The 20,046-nt window shown below is 42.1% G+C and overlaps 1 protein-coding gene across 5 annotated transcripts in view; it reads left to right on the top strand.

Annotated features, from left to right (window-relative positions):
• LAMA3 (laminin subunit alpha 3) overlaps nucleotides 1-20,046 on the top strand; it is a 241,800-nt gene that overhangs the window by 7,489 nt on the left and 214,265 nt on the right. For all 5 annotated transcript variants that reach the window (XM_057527325.1, XM_057527324.1, XM_057527326.1 and 2 more), the window contains exon 2: nucleotides 13,573-13,725. In XM_057527325.1, coding sequence (XP_057383308.1) covers nucleotides 13,573-13,725 — 153 coding nt within the window. The remainder of the gene's footprint in view (nucleotides 1-13,572; nucleotides 13,726-20,046) is intronic.

The following is a 20,046-nucleotide window of genomic DNA, read 5'->3' as shown; positions in this document are numbered from 1 at the left end:
CTTTTCCAAAAAGCTCTTTTTTTTTTTTTAAATTGAGTGTGGTATATAGAAACCAAGTCTGGATATGAGGTGTGCTCATTGTTACTGGTGTGTCATTGCTTCTAGACCCTTTCAGGGTACAGAGCTAGGAGTTATATGTATATCTACTAATTCCTATATACACACACATCATGTATACACACATTTTTATCAGCTAAACTAACATTTTTGGGGAGGTATTAATTTTTTAAGGTGAATTTTGGTAGCACTAATACATTCTTCCAGATCATAAATTTATTTCCCGTTGTGATTTAGGCTTTCACGAAACCTGTGTTAACTTTTACTCAACATTCTGGAACCATTTGCCTAGTGAGGAAAAGATTTATTAAATGGTACCTCAGTGGTCTCAGTCAATAGAACTGCCTGTGTTGTGCTGTATACATGGGCTCCTGGCCAAGGGGGCTGAAAATCCAGCCCGGGCAAGGCTGTATCTGCTCAGAGGCAGGAAGCCTTTCTCTGCTTCTCAAAAAAGAGCTGGCAGATCCTTGATTAGATCCCTCCTGCCAACAGGGTGGAACCTGCCCTGGGGAGAGCCAACTCACTGAGTCCCATGTGTCCTGCCCGTTTCTCAATATCATAAGCATATTGTATTCTCTTGGTTTTCCCATCCTAGATGTTTAGAAAATACATGTGGAAGTAATAAATGAATATTAACTTGAGAGAAATATGGGTTTTAGTTAGATTATCTATGCATATCTTAACTGTGGGGTATAGATGTAATTCTCCATTACTTTCAAGTTGCACTATATACTGTGTACAGGAGTGATACCAAATTAAGGGGGGCGGGCAGAATGGGGAATAGGGAGAACAGCCTAGTAACCAGGAGACTTGCTCCCCTGTTTTTTTGTTTTTTGTTTTGGTTCAATAGCTCCCCTGTTTAATGCAGAGTATTAATTTAACACTTAACCGATACCTGGCACTGTTCTAAAGCCCCTTTCACAAACTTCTTAGTCTTCACAACAATTTATAAAGGATGTACTCTTAGCATACTCAGTGTACAAATGAGGAAACCAAAGCACAGAGAGGTTAAGTGATTTGTTCAGGGTCACGCAGCTAGTATGTGGTAAAGCCAGGTACTCTGGCTGCAGAGTTCATGCTTTCACCTGCTGTGCTATGCTGCCACTGCTGAGCCAACTACTCTTCCCTCAGAGTTCCAGCCAAACTCTGTGCCACCTCCCTAACTCCATTCATGGCCTTGGAGCCATTGATTTTCATGTCTGTATCCTTATTAATTCATGAGCTTCCTGAGTGTGAGGCCACATTTTCCTGCTGTTTGTCTTCCCCGCGGCAGCTTATCACAGACACTTCATAGATGCTTTTTGGAGAAATGTTCAAAGGGCAACACCATCATAGAATTTTCCTACTAGAGCAACACCTTGATGGAAGTGCTGTTTGACAAAAAAAAATACCTGACTTTCAACAACCTGCCTTTGGAAGACAGTTGTGGCCCTGGTGTGTTGAATTTCAAAGTAGTGCCTAATGTAGTGGCAGAGACCGATGACTAGGACTGGGCCACCAGAAGCTGGAAGAGGCAAGGAAGGATCCTTCCTCTGCAGGTTTCAGAGGGAAAGGGGCCCTGCCAATGCCTTGATTTCTGACTTGCAGCTTCCAGAACTGAGACAATAACTTTCTGTTGTTCTAAGCCACCCAGTTTGTGGTACTTTGTTACGGCAGCTCAGCTTAGTCCGTTTGGGCTGCCGTAACAAAAACAATAGATTGATAGCTTATAAACAACAGAAATTTATTTCTCACAGTTCTGGAGGCTGGGAAATCCAAGGTCAAGGTGTGGGCAGATTCAGCATCTCGTGAGGACCCACTTCCTGTTCGCTGATTGCTGTTTTTTCACTGTCCTCACAAGGTGGGAGGGGTGAGGGGTCTCTCCAGGGCCTCTTTTATAAGGGCACTAATTCCATTCATGTAGGTGGAACCCTCATCCTAAAACCATCATCTAGTGGGTTAGGTCTTAACATATGAATTTGGGGGAGGGACACAGATATTCAGTCCCTAGCAGTAGCTTCAGCTTTAAGCCAGATAACCAACCTCTCGGTCAGTCAGCAGTGTTTATTTAATTAATTAATTTATTTATTTATTTATTTTTGACATTGCCAAATCTAAATTTTATTGTCCTTTCACACGTCTCTCTTCTTAATGTAAATTCCATAGTCCAAATCCCAGCCAAAAGAAATGACAAAGTGTAAAGGACAAAAGATGAAGATAATTCACAAGAGACTGCACTATGATAAACTTTGCATACTTACAAGTATATAGCAATTATATATTCCATGGAAAATAGAATAAGGATCTTTAGGCAATAAAAAGATAGTTTTCTGCTAAATAAGGTGGAATATATATATATATATATCTAGAATGAATAAGGCATATCCAGTACTTGCCACAGGAAGCCAATAGGAAAAAAAAAAAACAAACTGGCATTTTTATTGACCAGCGTGTGAGTTATCTGTGTATGGGAGGGTGGAGGTTGGGGGGACTACATGAAGCTCTTGGGTGGTCCTAGGGTCTCTGTTTTGAGACTTTGCAATCTGATATTCAAAATTAGTCCCTGAACAGAATAAGGAGAGCTCTTGGTTGAATAAATATTTAGGGATCACCAATACTGAGAGTCATCCTTAAATATGAAGAACATATCAGTGGGGCATAAAATAAGGATTGCCTAATAACACAGGCGGGGTGGTGGGAGTCTGGGGGCTCTGGAGACAGTGAGCTGCACAGAGCCCAGTGGTTGGGTGATTCCTTTACTAGTGAGGGCTCTGGGGGCTGCATCAGGGGAAGGATGGGGTGGGATTGTGAAATCAAAGGCCCAGCTCCTTGTTTCCTGAGATTGGCTCTGCAGAGACCGAATATGGTTGAGGATTCGCGTGCACAAAAGACATTGGTGGCAAAGATTCTATGCAAGGTAGTTTGCCTAATGATTTGATGAGAACACAAAAATTTTAGACTTTCAAACTTTCCTATATGTCTTATCTGTTTCTAAGTGATGTTCCTATTTCATTGTGACAGCTGATCACTTAATGTATGTTTAATGTGACATTGAATTTTGAATGTTTTTAATGTACCAGAAAAAAGTAGCAGAAGTTGCTGAGAGACCTCTTTAGGAAAATCTTTTAGTAAGATTGCCACAAACTAGTTGATTTTTTTTTCTCTTGAATAAAAATATACCTTGAAGGCACTTTTTCCAATAGAAATACCAGGACCTGATAAAGTTTTCATTCCCTTTCTCTGAGCACCATGCTGGCTTTGAAGTAACTCTTCGTACCCCTCACATACTTGGTGTTACATGCAGCCACCTTTTTCTTTGATCAGTTGCTTGCTTTCGTCCTGGAGTGTGGTTTTTCCCTAGCTGTAATAGATAACAACTGTCACTGTAGCTTAGGAAGACCATAGCTGAAAGAGTAAATCTGCTTGATTAACCACAAGGAAGATGAGGCCAAGGGCCTTCACAGTCATGATAGGAATGTTTGTAACCAATGGTTCTCCATCTTCACTGAAGACAAAATACAAAGGGTGGTGTAGCTTTGCAGAGCGAAGGATTGAGGTCAGCTGTGGAGAAGGACTGCCTTCAGTGCACTGCACCACTGAAAGGATTTTCGAAGAGGAGGGCGAGGAGGCTGTCTCCAGGTCAGAATCGTCTGTGTGGTTTTAGGTTGCATCATAGGCAATCCAAAGGCTTTAATTGGGGCCTAGCAGGGGCAGCTGCCCTCCCCACCGGTGCATTGCAGTTTTCTGGAGGGAGCTGCAGTCAAGGAGTCAGGGCCCCGTGGACCGGCCATGCTCATGTACTTATCTGCATTCTCCGCCCTAGAGCCTCTGTTCGGGGGCCTCCATTGAGACTCCTTTATGGGGTGCTATCAGGGTGCTATGGGTGAGGCCCTTTCCCCCACTCTGACTCGGTACTGTTCTACTCCTCTCTGCATCCCCCTCCCAACTCCCTGGGCGCATAAGAAGGCAGGAGCCTTTTGTTTGGGGTCCCTGGGCAGTGAGATCATTCTCCTGTCATCTGACCCTTGCCTCGTGCCCTTCCATGGGGGAAATGGAACCCTGGGGAGCTGGCACCTTTCTCCTTTGCCTTTTGCCTGCCCGGTCAGGCACAGGAAGTGAATGGTCTTGATTGCTCCTTTCAAATTAGCTCCTTGTCCTCCTTGACCACCTAACACCTGGCAGCTCACCCAGAGCTGGCAGCCTGTCTTTTGTGGATGATCCCTATTGTAGCTTTTTATCACCTAAGGAAAGAACTGCCACCTGGAAGCATGCATGTACACGTACTTGTGTGCAATATTCATCCACTACTATATTTAACAAATATTTATTGACATCTATGTGCCAGGCACAGAGGACAGGGATATGATGGGCTGGGAGTACAATTCCTACCAAGGCAGAAAAGGTCCCTGCTTATAAGCAGCTAACCTTCTACGGGGAGACTGCAACCAGTGAGCAAACTAATGTGATAATTATAGATTGTTATTGTGTCTTGGAGAGAATAAATGGGATTTTGCGATAGAGATTAAAGAGGGAAGCTTCTATAGGTCAAGTAGATGGAGAAGCTTTTCTAAGGAGGTGTTATTGGTACAGAAAGCTGAGGGTTGAGAGGAAGCCAACCCCAAGAAAAGGCTAGGAAAATGTGTTCCCGGCAGAGGACCAGCAGGTGCAAGGGCCCTGAGGTGGGAACATGTTTGGTGTTTCTAGGAACTCAGAAAACCATGCTGCCCTAGTTGTTATGTGTTTTGAATGTTATCTCTGAGTGAGACTTCTTTCCAGAATTTATAAATACTTCATTTTATTTTTGTATGTATGTATTCCCTTTCTGGTTCTCAAAAGAATTTAGGTGACTGATAAAATTTTAAAAGGATGAATGAAAGAGTTGAGGGCATTAAGACAATGAGAAAATAAAGCGGTAAAGAGTGTAGTTATTTCATAAGGAGATTAATAACTGAAATGGAATTGAGAGTGAAATGTTTGGTTTGAGGAATGCATCAGGTCAAGGTCAGACTCTCTCCTGAGGACAGTATCTGGCCCTTAGCAGGTCAATAGTTGACGGTTGGATGAATAAACTGTCAAGGCAGAGCTGCTTTTGTAAATCTAGGCTTTGGGATGAAGCTCTAAAGAGGAAGTGCTTTGGGTTTGGGGCATTGAGCGGACAGGCCTACGTGTGGCCTGGCCCACCCCAGAAACCTGAGTTTATTTGCAAGCAGGCCACTTACCTGCAACTACAGGTACCAAGTGACCCCTCATTGCCAGTGATATGCCAACACTACGTATAGGGAATAAGAGAATAGAGGGAGAAGTAGAAGGAAGAGGATTATATGGAAACCATTAAAAAGATGGGTTTTACTTGTACACTGTTGGTGGGACTCTAAATTGGTACAACCACTGTGGAAAATAGTATGGAGGTTTCTCAAAAAACTGAAAATAGAACTACCATATATGACCCAGCAATTCCACTCTTAGGTATATATCTGAAAAAAACGAAAACTAATTTGGAAAGATACATGCACCTCAGTGTTCAGAGCAGCATTATTTACAATTGCCAAGATATGGAAGCAACCTAAGTGTTGATGAACAGATGAATGGATAAACACCCCAGTGGTTCCGATGGCGGTGTGATCACTTTATGGACGGCGTCTCATTGAATCATCAAAATCACCGCGTAAGGTTGATGGTGTTAGCCCGTTTTAACAAAGAGAAAATGGAACCCAAGGGAGACTAAATAATTTGACTAACATTTTGAAGCTGTGGCTGGTAGAGGCAGGATTTAGACCTCCATCATTCTACTCCAAAATGCATCTCTTTGAAACAAATTAAAAGAAAAACCCTCTGGAGTTTGGCCTGAATGGACATAGTTTTTGAGTAATAGGTATACATTTTGCAGATATTTGCTTATCTGCCTTAAAATACATACCTGGGCTTCCCTGGTGGCACAGTGGTTAAGAATCCGCCTATCAATGCAGGGGACATGGGTTCGATCCCTGGTCCAGGAAGATCCCACATGCTGTGGAGCAACTAAGCCCATGGAGCAACTAAGCCCGTGCACCACAACTACTGAGCCTGCGCGCTAGAGCCTGCGAGCCACAACTACTGAAGCCCACACGCCTAGAGCCCGTGCTCCGCAACAAGAGAAGCCACTGCAATGAGAAGCCTGCGCACCGCAAATAAAAGCAGCCCCCGCTCGCCACAACTAGAGAAAGCCCACGCGCAGCAATGAAGACCCAACGCAGCCAAAAATAAAGAAATAATAAATAAATAAATTAAAATATACATACGTGGAACCAACCTGGAGCCCCTTGTTTGGTCTCTCAAGTCCCTTCCTCCAGGAACCCGGCACTCTAGAGGGCAAAGCGCCCCCTTCTGGTGGGGTGAAAGCTGTGTGTGGGCCGCAGAGCTGGGCACTGTCCTGGGCTGTGTGATCGCCCTTCACCCCACTCTGTGCAGACGTTTAGGTGCTCAGGACATTTGCAAGATGCTTGTCTTAGTTGTAGGTAATCACGCCCATGTGCTTTGTGCCTCTCAGAAAGGAGAACGTTCTGAACAAGGTTTTGGTAAAAGAGCGATCCCAAGTTTGGAATGGGCGCACTCCAGAATGTTCTCCACATCAGGGCTCCAGCTGGCTTGGGTCTGGCCACTTGAGACAGTGCCTTGAAGGCACGTAACCTCAGGAGCCTCGGTGAGTGACGGTGAGGAGGAGGGTTCATGGTAGCGCAAACGTGGTGATCATGAAACAGGTCTGTTGATGGGTGAGCGTGGTTAGATCTTGCCGTGTTTTCTGTGCCTGCTGCAGGGCATGGGTGCAGCTAAGCTTCTGTCAGACGGGGTTCTTTCCTCAGCTGGATCTCTTCCCACACATCTGGTCGTGGGCAGGTGTTTGGAAAATCACGTAATTGCTATTGCAGTGCGGCCTCACACTCCATCCAAATCTAAGACGGGGCTCTTCGATGCAGCTTCCAGAGCAGCCAGGCCAGGATGGAAAGCGTTCTGAGCTGTAAGTACTGTGGCCAGACCCACACACGGGTCCTGGTTCCTGCACGTCCCGGCTGTGTGGTTTGAGGTGAGGCCCTTTACCTCTGTGAGCCTTCACTTCTGGGTCTTTAGGTCCTGATTTGATACGAATCTGAGAATGTGGTGAAGATTCGGCAGGGAAGGCGTGGCGTGTCTCTCCTGGGCTCCCACACCCCACACGCTTGCTTGATCCCAGCACCTGCTGGTGACATGTTGTGTTTGAGTTACTTCTCTTCTATCCCACTGAATTTCTTCCGGGGCCGGGTCCAGCTCTTAGCGTTTGTTCCTTTGTTTTTACCCCAGCATCCAATGCAATGCTCCACACATTGGTGGCGATTTGGAAAAGTTGAATAAATGAATGACTGTTCAGACAATAAAAGAAGTCATGCTAGGGAGTGGTGCTGTAATCAACCTCTAGTTTCTTAGAACAAGACGAACAAGACAGTGTTTATGCTGTGAATTCAGTTGCACAGTATTATATATGAGAGGCTTTTCGTTAAGGAGAATCATCAAAAATGTGAGCAACTAGGAGAGACTATTTTTTTTTTCCATCTTTCTAAAAGAGGGTAGGTCACTCCGTGGGCTTCTGGTCAAACACTAGCTTGTCCTCTGGGGCCCTCCAGCCTTGGATCTCAACTCTCTTTTGTTGTTTATTTGAACAGTTTTGTCCCCTTTCCTTCTAGTCGTGTGCTGTTTCCCACACGACTAGGCTAATAATAGCTTTGACACAATTCAGAGCGTGAGTCCCTTGTCTTGTTTATCTTTCAATATTCTCATCTCTGTCTGGAATAGCTTCTGATACAGAGTACATGGTCAGTACAGGTTTGTTGCCTGGATGGATGAATAACTGAACACAAGGATGTAAGAATCTTCTTTGTTCTCTGTCTGTCCCCCTCTTCTCTGACTTCTATCAGTTTTTGTCCTGGTTTTATTTATTTATGGTTATTTAAAAAATATTTGACCTCAGGTGCAGAATTAGATTAGATTATGGATTGTTCATGACCCTCAGTTTAAGACGTGCTTTTGTCATTGGTCCTTGCATGATAAGCCTTAATGTGTATGTAGATGGATGGATTTTAAATAGTATAACAAGGGACTTCTCTGGTGGTCCAGCGGTTAAGACTCCACCCTTCCACAACAGGGGGTGCGGGTTTGATCCCTGGTCGGGGAACTGAGATTCCGCATGCCCTGCAGTGCAGCCAAAAAAAAAAAAAATTTAATGGTATAATAAGCACCCATGAACTTGCTACCAAAACTCAAAATAGGGCCTTAGCAATAACTTATGTCTAACCATATGATTTCCCCACCTCCCATCTCTCTTTTTCTCTCAATCTGGGGTAACCATCATCCTGAATCCTTTGTTAATTTCTCCTTTGCTTTCCTTTCTGTATAGTTTTTTTTTAAACATCTTTATTAGAGTATAATTGCTTTACAATGATGTGTTAATTTCTGCTTTATAACAAAGTGAATCAGTTATACATATACATATGTTCCCATATCTCTTCCCTCTTGCGTCTCCCTCCCTCCCACCCTCCCTATCCCACCCCTCTAGGTGGTCACAAAGCACTGAGCTGATCTCCCTGTGCTATGCGGCTGCTTCCCACTAGTTATCTATTTTACATTTGGTAGTGTGTATATGTCCATGCCACTCTCTCACCCTGTCACATCTTACCCCTCCCCCTCCCCATATCCTCAAGTCCATTCTCTAGTAGGTCTGTGTCTTTATTACCATCTTGCCACTAGGTTCTTCATGACCTTTTTTTCTTTTTTCCTTAGATTCCATATATATGTGTTAGCATACTGTATTTGTTTTTCTCTTTCTGACTTACTTCACTCTGTATGACAGACTCTAACTCCATCCACCTCATTACAAATACCTCCATTTCATTTCTTTTTATGGCCGAGTAATATTCCATTGTATATATGTGCCACATCTTCTTTATCCATTCATCTGTCGATGGACACTTAGATTGCTTCCATGTCCTGGCTATTGTAAACAGAGCTGCAATGAACATTTTGGTACATGACTCTTTTTGAATTACGGTTTTCTCAGGGTATATGCCCAGTAGTGGGATTGCTGGGTCGTATGGCAGTTCTATTTTTAGTTTTTTAAGGAACCTCCATACTGTTCTCCATAGTGGCTGTATCAATTTACATTCCCACCAGCAGTGCAAGAGTGTTCCCTTTTCTCCACACCCTCTCCAGCATTTATTGTTTCTAGATTTTTTGATGATGGCCATTCTGACTGGTGTGAGATGATATCTCATTGTAGTTTTGATTTGCATTTCTCTAATGATTAATGATGTTGAGCATTCTTTCATGTGTCTGTTGGCAATCTGTATATCTTCTTTGGAGAAATGTCTATTTAGGTCTTCTGCCCATTTTTGGATTGGGTTGTTTGTTTTTTTGTTGTTGAGCTGCATGAGCTGCTTGTAAATCTTGGAGATTAATCCTTTGTCAGTTGCTTCATTTGCAAATATTTTCTCCCATTCTGAGGGTTGTCTTTTGGTCTTGTTTATGGTTTCCTTTGCTATGCAAAAGGTTTTAAGTTTCATTAGGTCCCATTTGTTTATTTGTGTTTTTATTTCCCTTTCTCTAGGAGGTGGGTCAAAAAGGATCTTGCTGTGATTTATGTCATAGAGTGTTCTGCCTATGTTTTCCTCTAAGAGTTTGATAGTTCTATATAGTTTTTTTTACATCTATATGCATATTCCTAAAAAGTAAGTGCTTTTCATTTTGGTTGTTCTTAACTGTATAAAAAGTATATCATTGTTGAATGTTATATTGCTAAGATTCATCTGTATTGTTGCATGTTGTTGTGTATATTCATTTACCCATCATTGTTCAGGTATTCATTTGTTGTGTGACTATACCTCTGTTGATTTGTTCACACTCCTGTGGCTGGGTAATTAGGTTACTCCCAGGATTTTGTTCTTGTGAACAGTGCTGCCATGTGTATTCTTAAACATGATGCATCAAGTTTGTGCAAAAGTTTCTTTTTAGGTTGTGAGCTCGAGGGTAGAATTCTTGGGTTATAGGAAATGTGAATTTTCAGCTTTAGGAGGTAATGTCAAAATAGTTCCCAAAGTCTTTGCACCAGTTCATACTCCTACCACACCCTTTCCAATTCTTGTTATCCTCAAACTTTAAATTTGGGCCTATTGGTTGGGTATAAAAAACAGTATTACACTGTGGTCTGCCCTGATCACTAGTGATGGTAATGGTGAACATTTCTTCAAATGTTTATTGACAAATGTGTTTCCTCTTGTGTAAAATGCGTTTTCTTTCTTTTGCTCATTTTTTCTATTGAACTGTTTATACTTTCCTTATTGATTTGTAGGAGTTTGATATGTATTTCTGATGAGAACTCCTTGTTGATTTTGTGCTCTTTGTTCAGTTATTGGTTCTTGTGTAACAAACCATCCCCAAACTTAGTGGTTTAAAACAAAAACAATGTTTTTCTTATCATTGTGTGGGATGACTGGGCTCAGCTGGGCGGTTCTTCTCCTCAATGTGTTGTCAGCTGGGGTGACTCACTGAGTTGTAGTCGGCAGCTGGCTAGGGTAGACTGGACAGTCCAGGGCTTCACTAACATGCCGAGTGCCTCTGTGTTCTTCCATATGTCCTCTCCACTTGGTTAGCTTGGGCTTTCTCATGGCGTGGTGATTGGGAGTGGTTGAACTTCTTACCTGGAGGCTGTCTTCCAAGAGGAGGGAAGTAGAATCTGTCAGTCCTCTTAAGGCCTCTGCTTGAAAATCCCAGAATGATGCTTCTGCTACAGCAAGGCAAATAATAAAGTCAGTCTGGATTCCAGGGGAGACAATAACCTCCAGGGTAAATAGCCTCCACCTGTTGATAGGGGGAGCAGCAGACACACTCAGAGAAGGAATTGATGGCAGCCATCATTGGGGATTATCTGCCACTTGTGTATTGTGACTATCATTCAGTTATTTTTCCTTCTGCTTCTTGAAGGTGCCTTTGATGAAACAGTGTTCTTAATTTTTTTAAATTAATTAATCAATTTTTGGGGGGAGAGAAATGATTTTATTGTTTAACATTAATTTCTTTTTTTAAAAATAATTGAAATATAGTTGATTTACAATGTTTCAGGTGTACAGCAAGGTGATTCAATTATATATATATACACACACATATATATATTTTTTCAGATTCTTATCCATTATAGGTTATTATAAGATATTGAATATAGTTTCCTGTGTTCTACAGTAGGTCCTTGTTGTTTATCTATTTTATATATAGTAGTGTGTATCTGCCCAAATTTCCAATTTATCTCTCTCCCCCTTCCCCTTTGTTAACCATAAGTTTGTTTTCTATGTCTGTGAGTCTATTTCTGTGTTGTAAATAAGTTCATTTGTATCATTTTTTTAGATTCCATGTGTAAGTGATATCATATTTGTCTTTCTCTGACTTCTTCACTTAGTATGATAATGTCTAGGTCCATCCATGTTGCTGCAAATGGCATTATTTCACTCTTTTTTATGGCTGAGTAGTATTCCATTGTGTGTGTGTGTGTGTGTGTGTATATATATACACCACATCTTTATCCATTCATCTGTTGATGGACCCAATGTTCTTAATTTTAATGTAGTCAAATCTGTCTCTTCCTTTGTGGTCAGTGCTTTCTGAATCTTGTTTAAGAACTCATTCCTTGCTCCAAGTTCTTAAAGATATTCACCTTTATTTTCCACTGAGAGATTTTAAACTTTTATTTCTAATGGTAAGTCCTTAATTCATCTATAACAACAAAAAAGGAACATCTCCATTCCTCATATCTATACTCTGGAGATGGAGATGAATGTAGATTATAAGCATCCACATCCTTGGAGGAGATTTGCTTCTATCACATGTAAATCTTCTAAACTTCAAGAAATAATAATTTAATTCCCTCACCAAATAGTTAAACTGGTAAAATGATTTCTAGGGAGAAAATGGGAAAAATAAAAATCATCAAAGGGCAAAAATACTCATAAATGTTAATATGTCCTAGCTTAAATAGTTATTAACTATACTTATTATAATAATAAAATTTTATAGAAAGGACTCAAACAATTTTTTGAAAAACCCTGAGGGGTTTATTCCTTTATTGGGTTTCTATGACATTCTAGGCTGAAGTGATATAGGGAAGGCGCAAGACACATGTGGCTTCTGGGCTCGTGAACTGATGGGACTGCATACCCCACGGTGCTGCTTCTGAGTTACAGAAGTATCTTCATGAAGGGTCAAAAGATAAAGTTGTACATAATATATCACCACATATGAAAGAACCCTCTGTAACACACTCGATGAAAACATTCGGCCACTCATTTAGTTCCACACCAGGATCGAATTTATCCTTGAGCATTTAAAAATTAACTTCCAAGATGCTTGTCTGGGGCAGAGTTACCCTTTTGTCACAGCACATTTCTGGAGGGGCTGCGGGTCTAAGTTTGCTTCTCCATCCCTCTCCTATGTGGTAGTTATGCCCTTAGGTCATTTAATTGGGGAGCAAAGCAGTTCAGTATGTGACATCCACTACTGGGTAAGCACTAGGCTTTGAACCAGTTAAAAGTATATTCAGTATATAAGAAAGGCCTATGTTCAGCTTTTTGAGTGGTAATGGTGCTAAAATTCATTACAAAAACAAAACAAAATAAAACAAAACAAAATAGAATCAAGAGAATCTGCCTACTAAAAAAGAGTAATTCAGTAAGAAGATGAGATGATATCAGTAGAATCAGAATTCAGTAGAGATGATAATATCAAATAAATACCACTCCCGGTAAAAATGGATTCCCACTTACCTACTAAATTAACTGCCGACTTCTCACTCCGGTATCCACAGCCCTGCCACATCTCCCCCACTTACCTTTCAAGTGTAGTTTTCCATTACTTATGCTCTTGTTCAAATGGACCAGCTGGTCTCTGTGCCTTTGCTGGTGCTCGTTCCTCCACCTGGAACACCTTCCTTGTTGACTGCTCACTGCCACTTACCAACCTCCTCTCCATCCTCACAGGCAGCTGAAATCCCACCTCTTCCACCCTGCCTTAGACCCAGCGCTCTATACTCTTGCCAAACCTACTTCCTTTATGGTTACTTGTATGCTTATCACCTCCACTGGAGCTGCGAGCAGGGATCCTCTTTGTATCCCAGGGCTTGACACAGAGCTTGCAGAGGAGGATGTAAAGAGTAAAAAGGATTTGCTGAAGGAGAACATCATTGCATCCCAGGCACAACAGGCTCTTCTTAAAGTGTCATACAAGACAAGAAAAACATAGCTCTAACTGATGGAAGATAAATATAATGTGTATCCTAGAAACACGATAAACAGAGGTATAAACAGGTGATATGGTTTAAGACTGAATGAAAAAGAGAAAGCCTTACTACTGTCTTCAGAAAACATTATGATGAAATTCAATAGCTGAATTCTCTAAGCTATAGAAAACAGTCTTTGTTTAGATTACCTCTTCTACTAAATTGATAAGAAAAAACTACTTGACAATAAAACAAGAGCTTTATTATTTCAGGGCCAGTTCTGTGACTATTGCAATTCCGAGGACCCCAGGAAAGCACACCCCATCACCAATGCAGTTGATGGATCCGAACTTTGGTGGCAAAGCCCTCCTCTCTCCTCAGGCACGCGATACAACAAAGTCAACGTCACCTTGGATCTGGGACAGGTGAGTTGGGGCATTTCATCTGGAATGAGGAAAAATTAGTTTGGATCATTGTTTCTGTGGTTATTTCTTTTTTTAATTAATTTTTTATTGGAGTATAGTTGATTTACAATGTTGTGTTAGTTTCTGCTGTACAGCAAAGTGAATCAGTCATACATATACATATATCCTCTGTGGTTATCTCTGATATAATAATGATTATTTTAAAAACAAACTTCAGTTTCAGTTCACTAATCACTGTGAAACCTGTTACATTAATATTTGTGTCCCTCGACACCCAGCACAGTGCCTGTCACGAGGCAGACACCCATACCCATCTATTAAATGAGTTAAAAAATAGTTGTAAGTAGTATCATTGGCAAAGGTATCTTTTATTATTATTTTTGGCTGTGGTAAAGTACACATAACATAAAATTTAACATATTAGCCATTTTTAAGTGTACAGTTCAGTAGTGTTAAACAGATTCACATGGTTGTGAAATCAATCTCCAGAACTCTTTTTTATCTTGCAGAACTGGCCCTCTGTACTCATTAAACACTAACGCCCCATTCTACTTTCTATCTCTATGAATTTGACTGCCCTTGGTACCTCATATAAGTGGAATCATACCATATTTGTCCTTTTGTGACTGGCTTATTTCACTTAGCAGAATGTCTTCAGGGTTCATCCATGTTGCAGCATGTGTCAGAATTTCCTTTCTTTTAAAGGCTGAATAATATTCCATTGTATGGGTATCACATTTTGTTTATCCGTTCATCCATCAATGGACACTTGGGTTGCTTCCACCCTTATGCTATTGTGAATAATGCTACCATGAACATGGGTATGGCAGAGATGTTTTTATAGCATTCTCTTTCCTGGAAATTCTGACTCTGTGGACACTGACTACCATAGTTTTTGTCCTTGTTTGGCCAGCTGGTCCACGAGGGTACCTGACTCAGACCTGTCCTCCTGTGGTAGGCTAAGATGGTCCCCACAATGCTTCCCTCCTGGTGTACATGGCCCTCTCTTTTGACTGTGGACAGCACTAGAAATACGATAGATGTCACTTCTGTGATAAAGTGGCATCATGTGACAAAGATGAAGGGATTTTGCAGATGCGTTTAAGGTCCCAAGTCAGCTGCTCAAAAGGGAGACTATCCTGAGGGACCTCTCCTAATTAAGGGAGCTCTTAAAAGTGACTGAGCCCTACCCCAAGGAAGAGATTTGAAACATGAGAAATTTTCCTGCTGACCTTGAAGGGGAAAGCTGCCTGTGGTGATGGCCACGTGGCAAGGACCTTAGAGAGGGTTCTAGAAACTGAGAGAGGCCCCAGCCAACAGCCAGCAAAAAAAGCAGGAACCTCAGTCCTGCAACCAGAAGGATCTGGATTCTGCTAACAAGATGTGCAAACTCGGAAGTGGGTCTTCCCAGGCATTTGGTGATTACCTTGATTGCAGCCTTGACCCTGGGCAGAGAACCTGGCCGCATCATGCCCAAACTCCTTACATAAAGAACTACAAGATAATAAATGGTGTTGTTTTATGCCACTAAGTTTGTGGTAATTTGTTAAACAGCAGTAGAAAATTAATGCACCTTCTTTTTTCCTCCTTCAGACCAGGCAATGCCTCCCATATATTTCACCCTATTCCTTCAACAAATATTTCTTGAGTACCTTCTATGTGCCAGGTACTGTTCTTGGTGTTTGGGATACATAAGCAATACAAAAGGGAAATGCATCCCTCAGACTAGAAATCGAATGATACTGAGATTCCTTCCAATGAACGTGCTATCTTCAGTTTGGTGATAGAAGGGTTTTCCACCTCTTCTGCCCATATGTTTTGTTAAATCAGGCCTCTCCTGAGAATATTTGCACCGTCAGTTTGCATCTGAGATAATTCAGGGAGATCCGTCATGGTGTGAAAGACTCCATAACCCCAGTTTCAACTATGAATTAGTCTTATCCTTCTAGCATTAATTCAGTAGAGATTTTGCCTATAATGACTAGGATTTACCTGTCATACCACTTTTTAAACTGAGGATTTCTGTAGTTAGCTGGGACTTTTAACCCATTAAATGATGTTTACTGAACATACCAGTGCCTTGTGGATTTGCTCTTTTTCCCTTAAGGCTATTTTTTTAAAAAACCTACCTTTTAAAAGTACCCTTTTGATGTATCGAAAAATCCTTAGTTAAGATAGATGAATTAAAAAAACACCAGCATAGGAACAATTTAGTAATTTGCTGGTTGCTGACAGACATGAGCTATGGTAAACATCTTCATGAAGACTGTGCCCACCCACCTCCTTCCTGGGTGGGATGCTCCTCGTAGGTGGCTGAGAGTGTGGATCCTAGGGTCAGCCCACCCCGGTTCATGCCCTGATGCACTGCTTACTCTCTATGTGACCCTGAGCCATAGACTTCACTGCTCTCTCTTGCAGTTTCCACATTTATAAAGTGAGATGATACTAGTGCTCACCTCATAGGATTGCCATGAGGTTTGAATGAGTTGACTACTTTGTTTTTAAACCTCTTCAGGCTGGTGGTTTTTTTTTTTTTTAAATAAATTTATTTATTTATTTATTTATTTATTTTTGGCTGTGTTGGGTCTTCGTTTCTGTGCGAGGGCTTTCTCCAGTTGCAGCGAGCGGGGCCACTCTTCATCGCGGTGCACGGGCCTCTCACTGTCGCAGCCTCTCTTGTTACGGAGCACAGGCTCCAGATGCGCAGGCTCAGCAGTTGTGGCTCACGGGCTTAGTTGCTCTGCAGCATGTGGGATCTTCCCAGACCAGGGCTCGAACCCGTGTCCCCTGCATTGGCAGGCAGATTCTCAACCACTGCGCCACCAGGGAAGCCCCAGGCTGGTGGTTTTTAAGTAAGTTTTTATTTAATAAAATAAAGTGAACTTTAGTAAACACTCATTATTAAAACAGACCGACTCCTAACTTCTGCTCCTCTAGAAAATACTGTATATAATCCTGTAGAAAATACTCTAGAAAAGTCTAGAAGCAGGGAACGCAATATACATTATGTCAGACTGAGGATGTTTCTTTTTCCTTGTGTTGGAGCAACACGTGCTTTAACAAGCATGTTTTATCTTGTAAGAATCATATTTTATGCCCCAGTAGTGGGATCTGTATTTTCTCCTTTTTGCTGGAATTAACCATGAAAGTGTCACTGAGAGGTTAGATTTCATAATTGAATAGCGACCTACACACCTTAGATTTAGGAAGTGCAAATCTTTCTTTTTCTTAGTTTTTTAAATTTATTTTTTAATTGAAGTATAGTTGATTTACAATGTTCTGTTAATTACTGCTGTACAGCAAAGTGATTCAGTTATACATATATATACATTCTTTTTTTAATATTCTTTTCTACTATGGTTTATCATAGGACATTAAATATAGTTCTCTGTGCTATACAGTAGGACCTTGTTGTTTATCCATCCTGTATATAAAAGCTTACATCTGCTAACCCCAACCTCCCACTCCATCCCTCCCCCAAGCCCCTCCCCCTTGGCAACCACCAGTCTGTTCTCTATGTCCATGATTCTGTTTCTGTTTCATAGATAGGTTCATTTGTGTCATATTTTAGATTCACATATAAGTGATATCATATGGTATTTTTCTTTCTCCTTCTGACTTAAGGAAGTGCAAATCTTGATGCATGGTTGGGAAATAAAATATAGGCCATGAACTTGTTATTACCAAACGACTTTTTTTCTAGCTATTGAGAACTGGAATTTGACTTTGACGTGCTGTAGTCAGTTTGACCTCTTACGTTGTGGCGAGGGGGTTACTTTTCTCTGTTGTGTTTTGGACTGCTTGGTGGTTTTCATTGTTGTTTTTCTTGGCCAACACAGTTTGACAAGTGAAAACATTGCCTTCAGGACTTGATCTTGAAGGGCAGTTTTCCTCCTTACAAGGTGGCAAACGTAGGAAGGTTCTGCAATTCTCCAGGGGCAGTGGCATATTCTGGGGCTGTTCAAGTTCATTACATTATATATTACTAATCAGTTTCAGGCTATAGAATAAGAACAGAATGTGTTACTGGAAACTTTCATCTTGTCTGGCCAAGTATAATGAGTTCATTTTGACATTTGAAGCAAAATGTGGATGTCCAGTTTTTAAAAGGGGAATTTTTGGAATGTAGGGACATTTGTTTCTTCCTGGTGGGGCGTGACCTCTGGCAATCTCCCCCTGTGAGATAAGAAGGTGTAGCAATGGGCTTGAGTTACGCTCCTGGATTTCCTTCAGAATCAGAACGAATCTTACTCTGTGGACTCCCTATATTCACTCTGCTTTTCCTCCTCCAGGGTGAGGTATAAGGAAAAACACGTGAATGTGGGTGAGGCAAGGGTTCTCATGGTCCCTTGAAGTCAAGGTGGCCGGGAGGTTGGGAGGGACTGGATCTCAGGTGGGAAGGAAGAGGGGGACCAGCACAGGGGCAAGACAGGATCCCCAGCAGAACAAGCCTGACTCATGGGTTCCAGGGAACAACAGGAAAACCGTCTCAAGAAGAATTTTAAGGCTTTTACACAACTTGTCATGCCCTCAAGAGTACTGTTTTTAACCTATTAGTAGTAGAAATAAACAAAGACAAAGCAGACAAACACCCCTCCCCCCCAAAACCGAAAAAGGAATGAATGTTTGCCTCAGAGGCTGGAGGTGTGAAAAGATGCCATTGCGCCCTGTTCTGCAGGGTTGCTGGGGAAAGGGGCCTGGCTGGATAAGACAGACCCCTTATCTTATCTTACCGTAGATAAGACAGTCCTTTGGGCCTTGTTAGAGGCAAAGACTGTGAGGCCAGGCCCTGCCCTCAGCCCTCCAGGACCTCTGAGTGGGCAGCCCGGACCACAGCTCCTGTGCCCTTTCACACATGTACCATCTCCAGGGCCTCCACCTGACTCCCTGCTTCCTGCCTGAGGGCTCTTTCCAGGCCCTGGGAGTTTTCTTAGCCTGTGTTTAGAGTAGCTAGCTGTGAAGTGCAGGATTTAATGCCTCCAAGGCAACCCTCAACCCAGAAGAGACAGGAGTTGGTGGAAAATCCCCTCGTTTCCCTGCCTCTTCTTGGGACAATTCCGAGGAGCTCTCTTCACAGTTCTTCAGAGTCTCCACCAGGACGGAGCCCCAGTTGGCCCTGGTGGAATCTACCTATTAACACCTCAGTCACTGGCTTTTCTCCCTCCTCTGTGTCCCTCTCTCTTCCAATTTATACTTCTTGAGATCAACTCCCAGATCAACTACCTGTACCCAAATCTTTATCTCAGAATTGGTTTTATTTATTTATTTTTTAAAGTTACTTATTTATTTATTTTTGGCTGTGTTGGGTTTTTGTTGCTGCGCGCAGGCTTTCTCTAGTTGCACAGGCTTTCTCTAGTTGCGGCGAGCGGGGGCTACTCTTTGTTGCGGTGCGCTGGCTTCTCATTGTGGTGGCTTCTCTTGTTGCGGAGCACTGGCTCTAGGTGCGCAGGCTTCAGTAGTTGTGGCATGCGGGCTCAGCAGTTGTGGCGCATGGGCTGAGTTGCTCCGTGGCACGTGGGATCTTCCCAGACCAGGGCTCAAGCCCGTGTCCCCTGCATTGACAGGTGGATTCTTAACCACTGAGCCACCAGGGAAGCCCCAGAATTGGTTTTAGAGAGGACCCAAACTAAGACAGGGAAGAAAGGGGCCGAGACTGAGGTCCAGAAACCCCACTAGGCGTCCACACAAGCAATCACTATAAACAAGTTATTTAAAATGCAGTAAGTAGAAAATCCAGAAAAATGTTTCTAAAGCTCTCAGATTAAGAGTAACGAAGGAAACAGCATTATAACTTTTAAAGAAAAAAAATAGGTCACAGAGAAATTTCCCATTAGTCTACCTATTTTTTCATGAACTCAGCATAGACTGTGAACTCCTCAGAGTCCAGACGTATCTGAGAGTGAATTTAGTATTCAGATGCCTTCTAGGAGCCTTTTTTTTTTTTTTTTTCCTGGTCCTCTTCAACTTTTATGAGACTTTGGTGGATGAATCCAAAACATTCTTTGTAGCCCTTGTCAGTTCTGACTCAGATGGGAGGAAGGCCTGGGCTACTTTCTGATTCTTCCTGAGTGTGTGGGTTTGGGGGATTAAATTGGTTCTTGGGTTGCCTGGGTCATTAAGAGTCTGACTCAGTTGGGTCCCTGGGTGGATACAGTTCAATCCAGAAAGCAGATGACTATTGGATTTGACTCAGTCTTCTAGATTTCTAGAATTTCTGGAATTTCTAGGAATTCTCTAGCCTATAAGCTTCAGGAAGCCAGGGACAATGTCTTCTTGTGTTCACTACATGATATTCTGCTCCCAACATCTTGCATAGTGTTC

The sequence above is a fragment of the Balaenoptera acutorostrata genome, chromosome 13, assembly GCF_949987535.1.
Source record: "Balaenoptera acutorostrata chromosome 13, mBalAcu1.1, whole genome shotgun sequence".
Classification (NCBI taxonomy): Eukaryota; Metazoa; Chordata; class Mammalia; order Artiodactyla; family Balaenopteridae; genus Balaenoptera; species Balaenoptera acutorostrata.
This window is presented reverse-complemented; position numbering and strand designations above follow the sequence as displayed.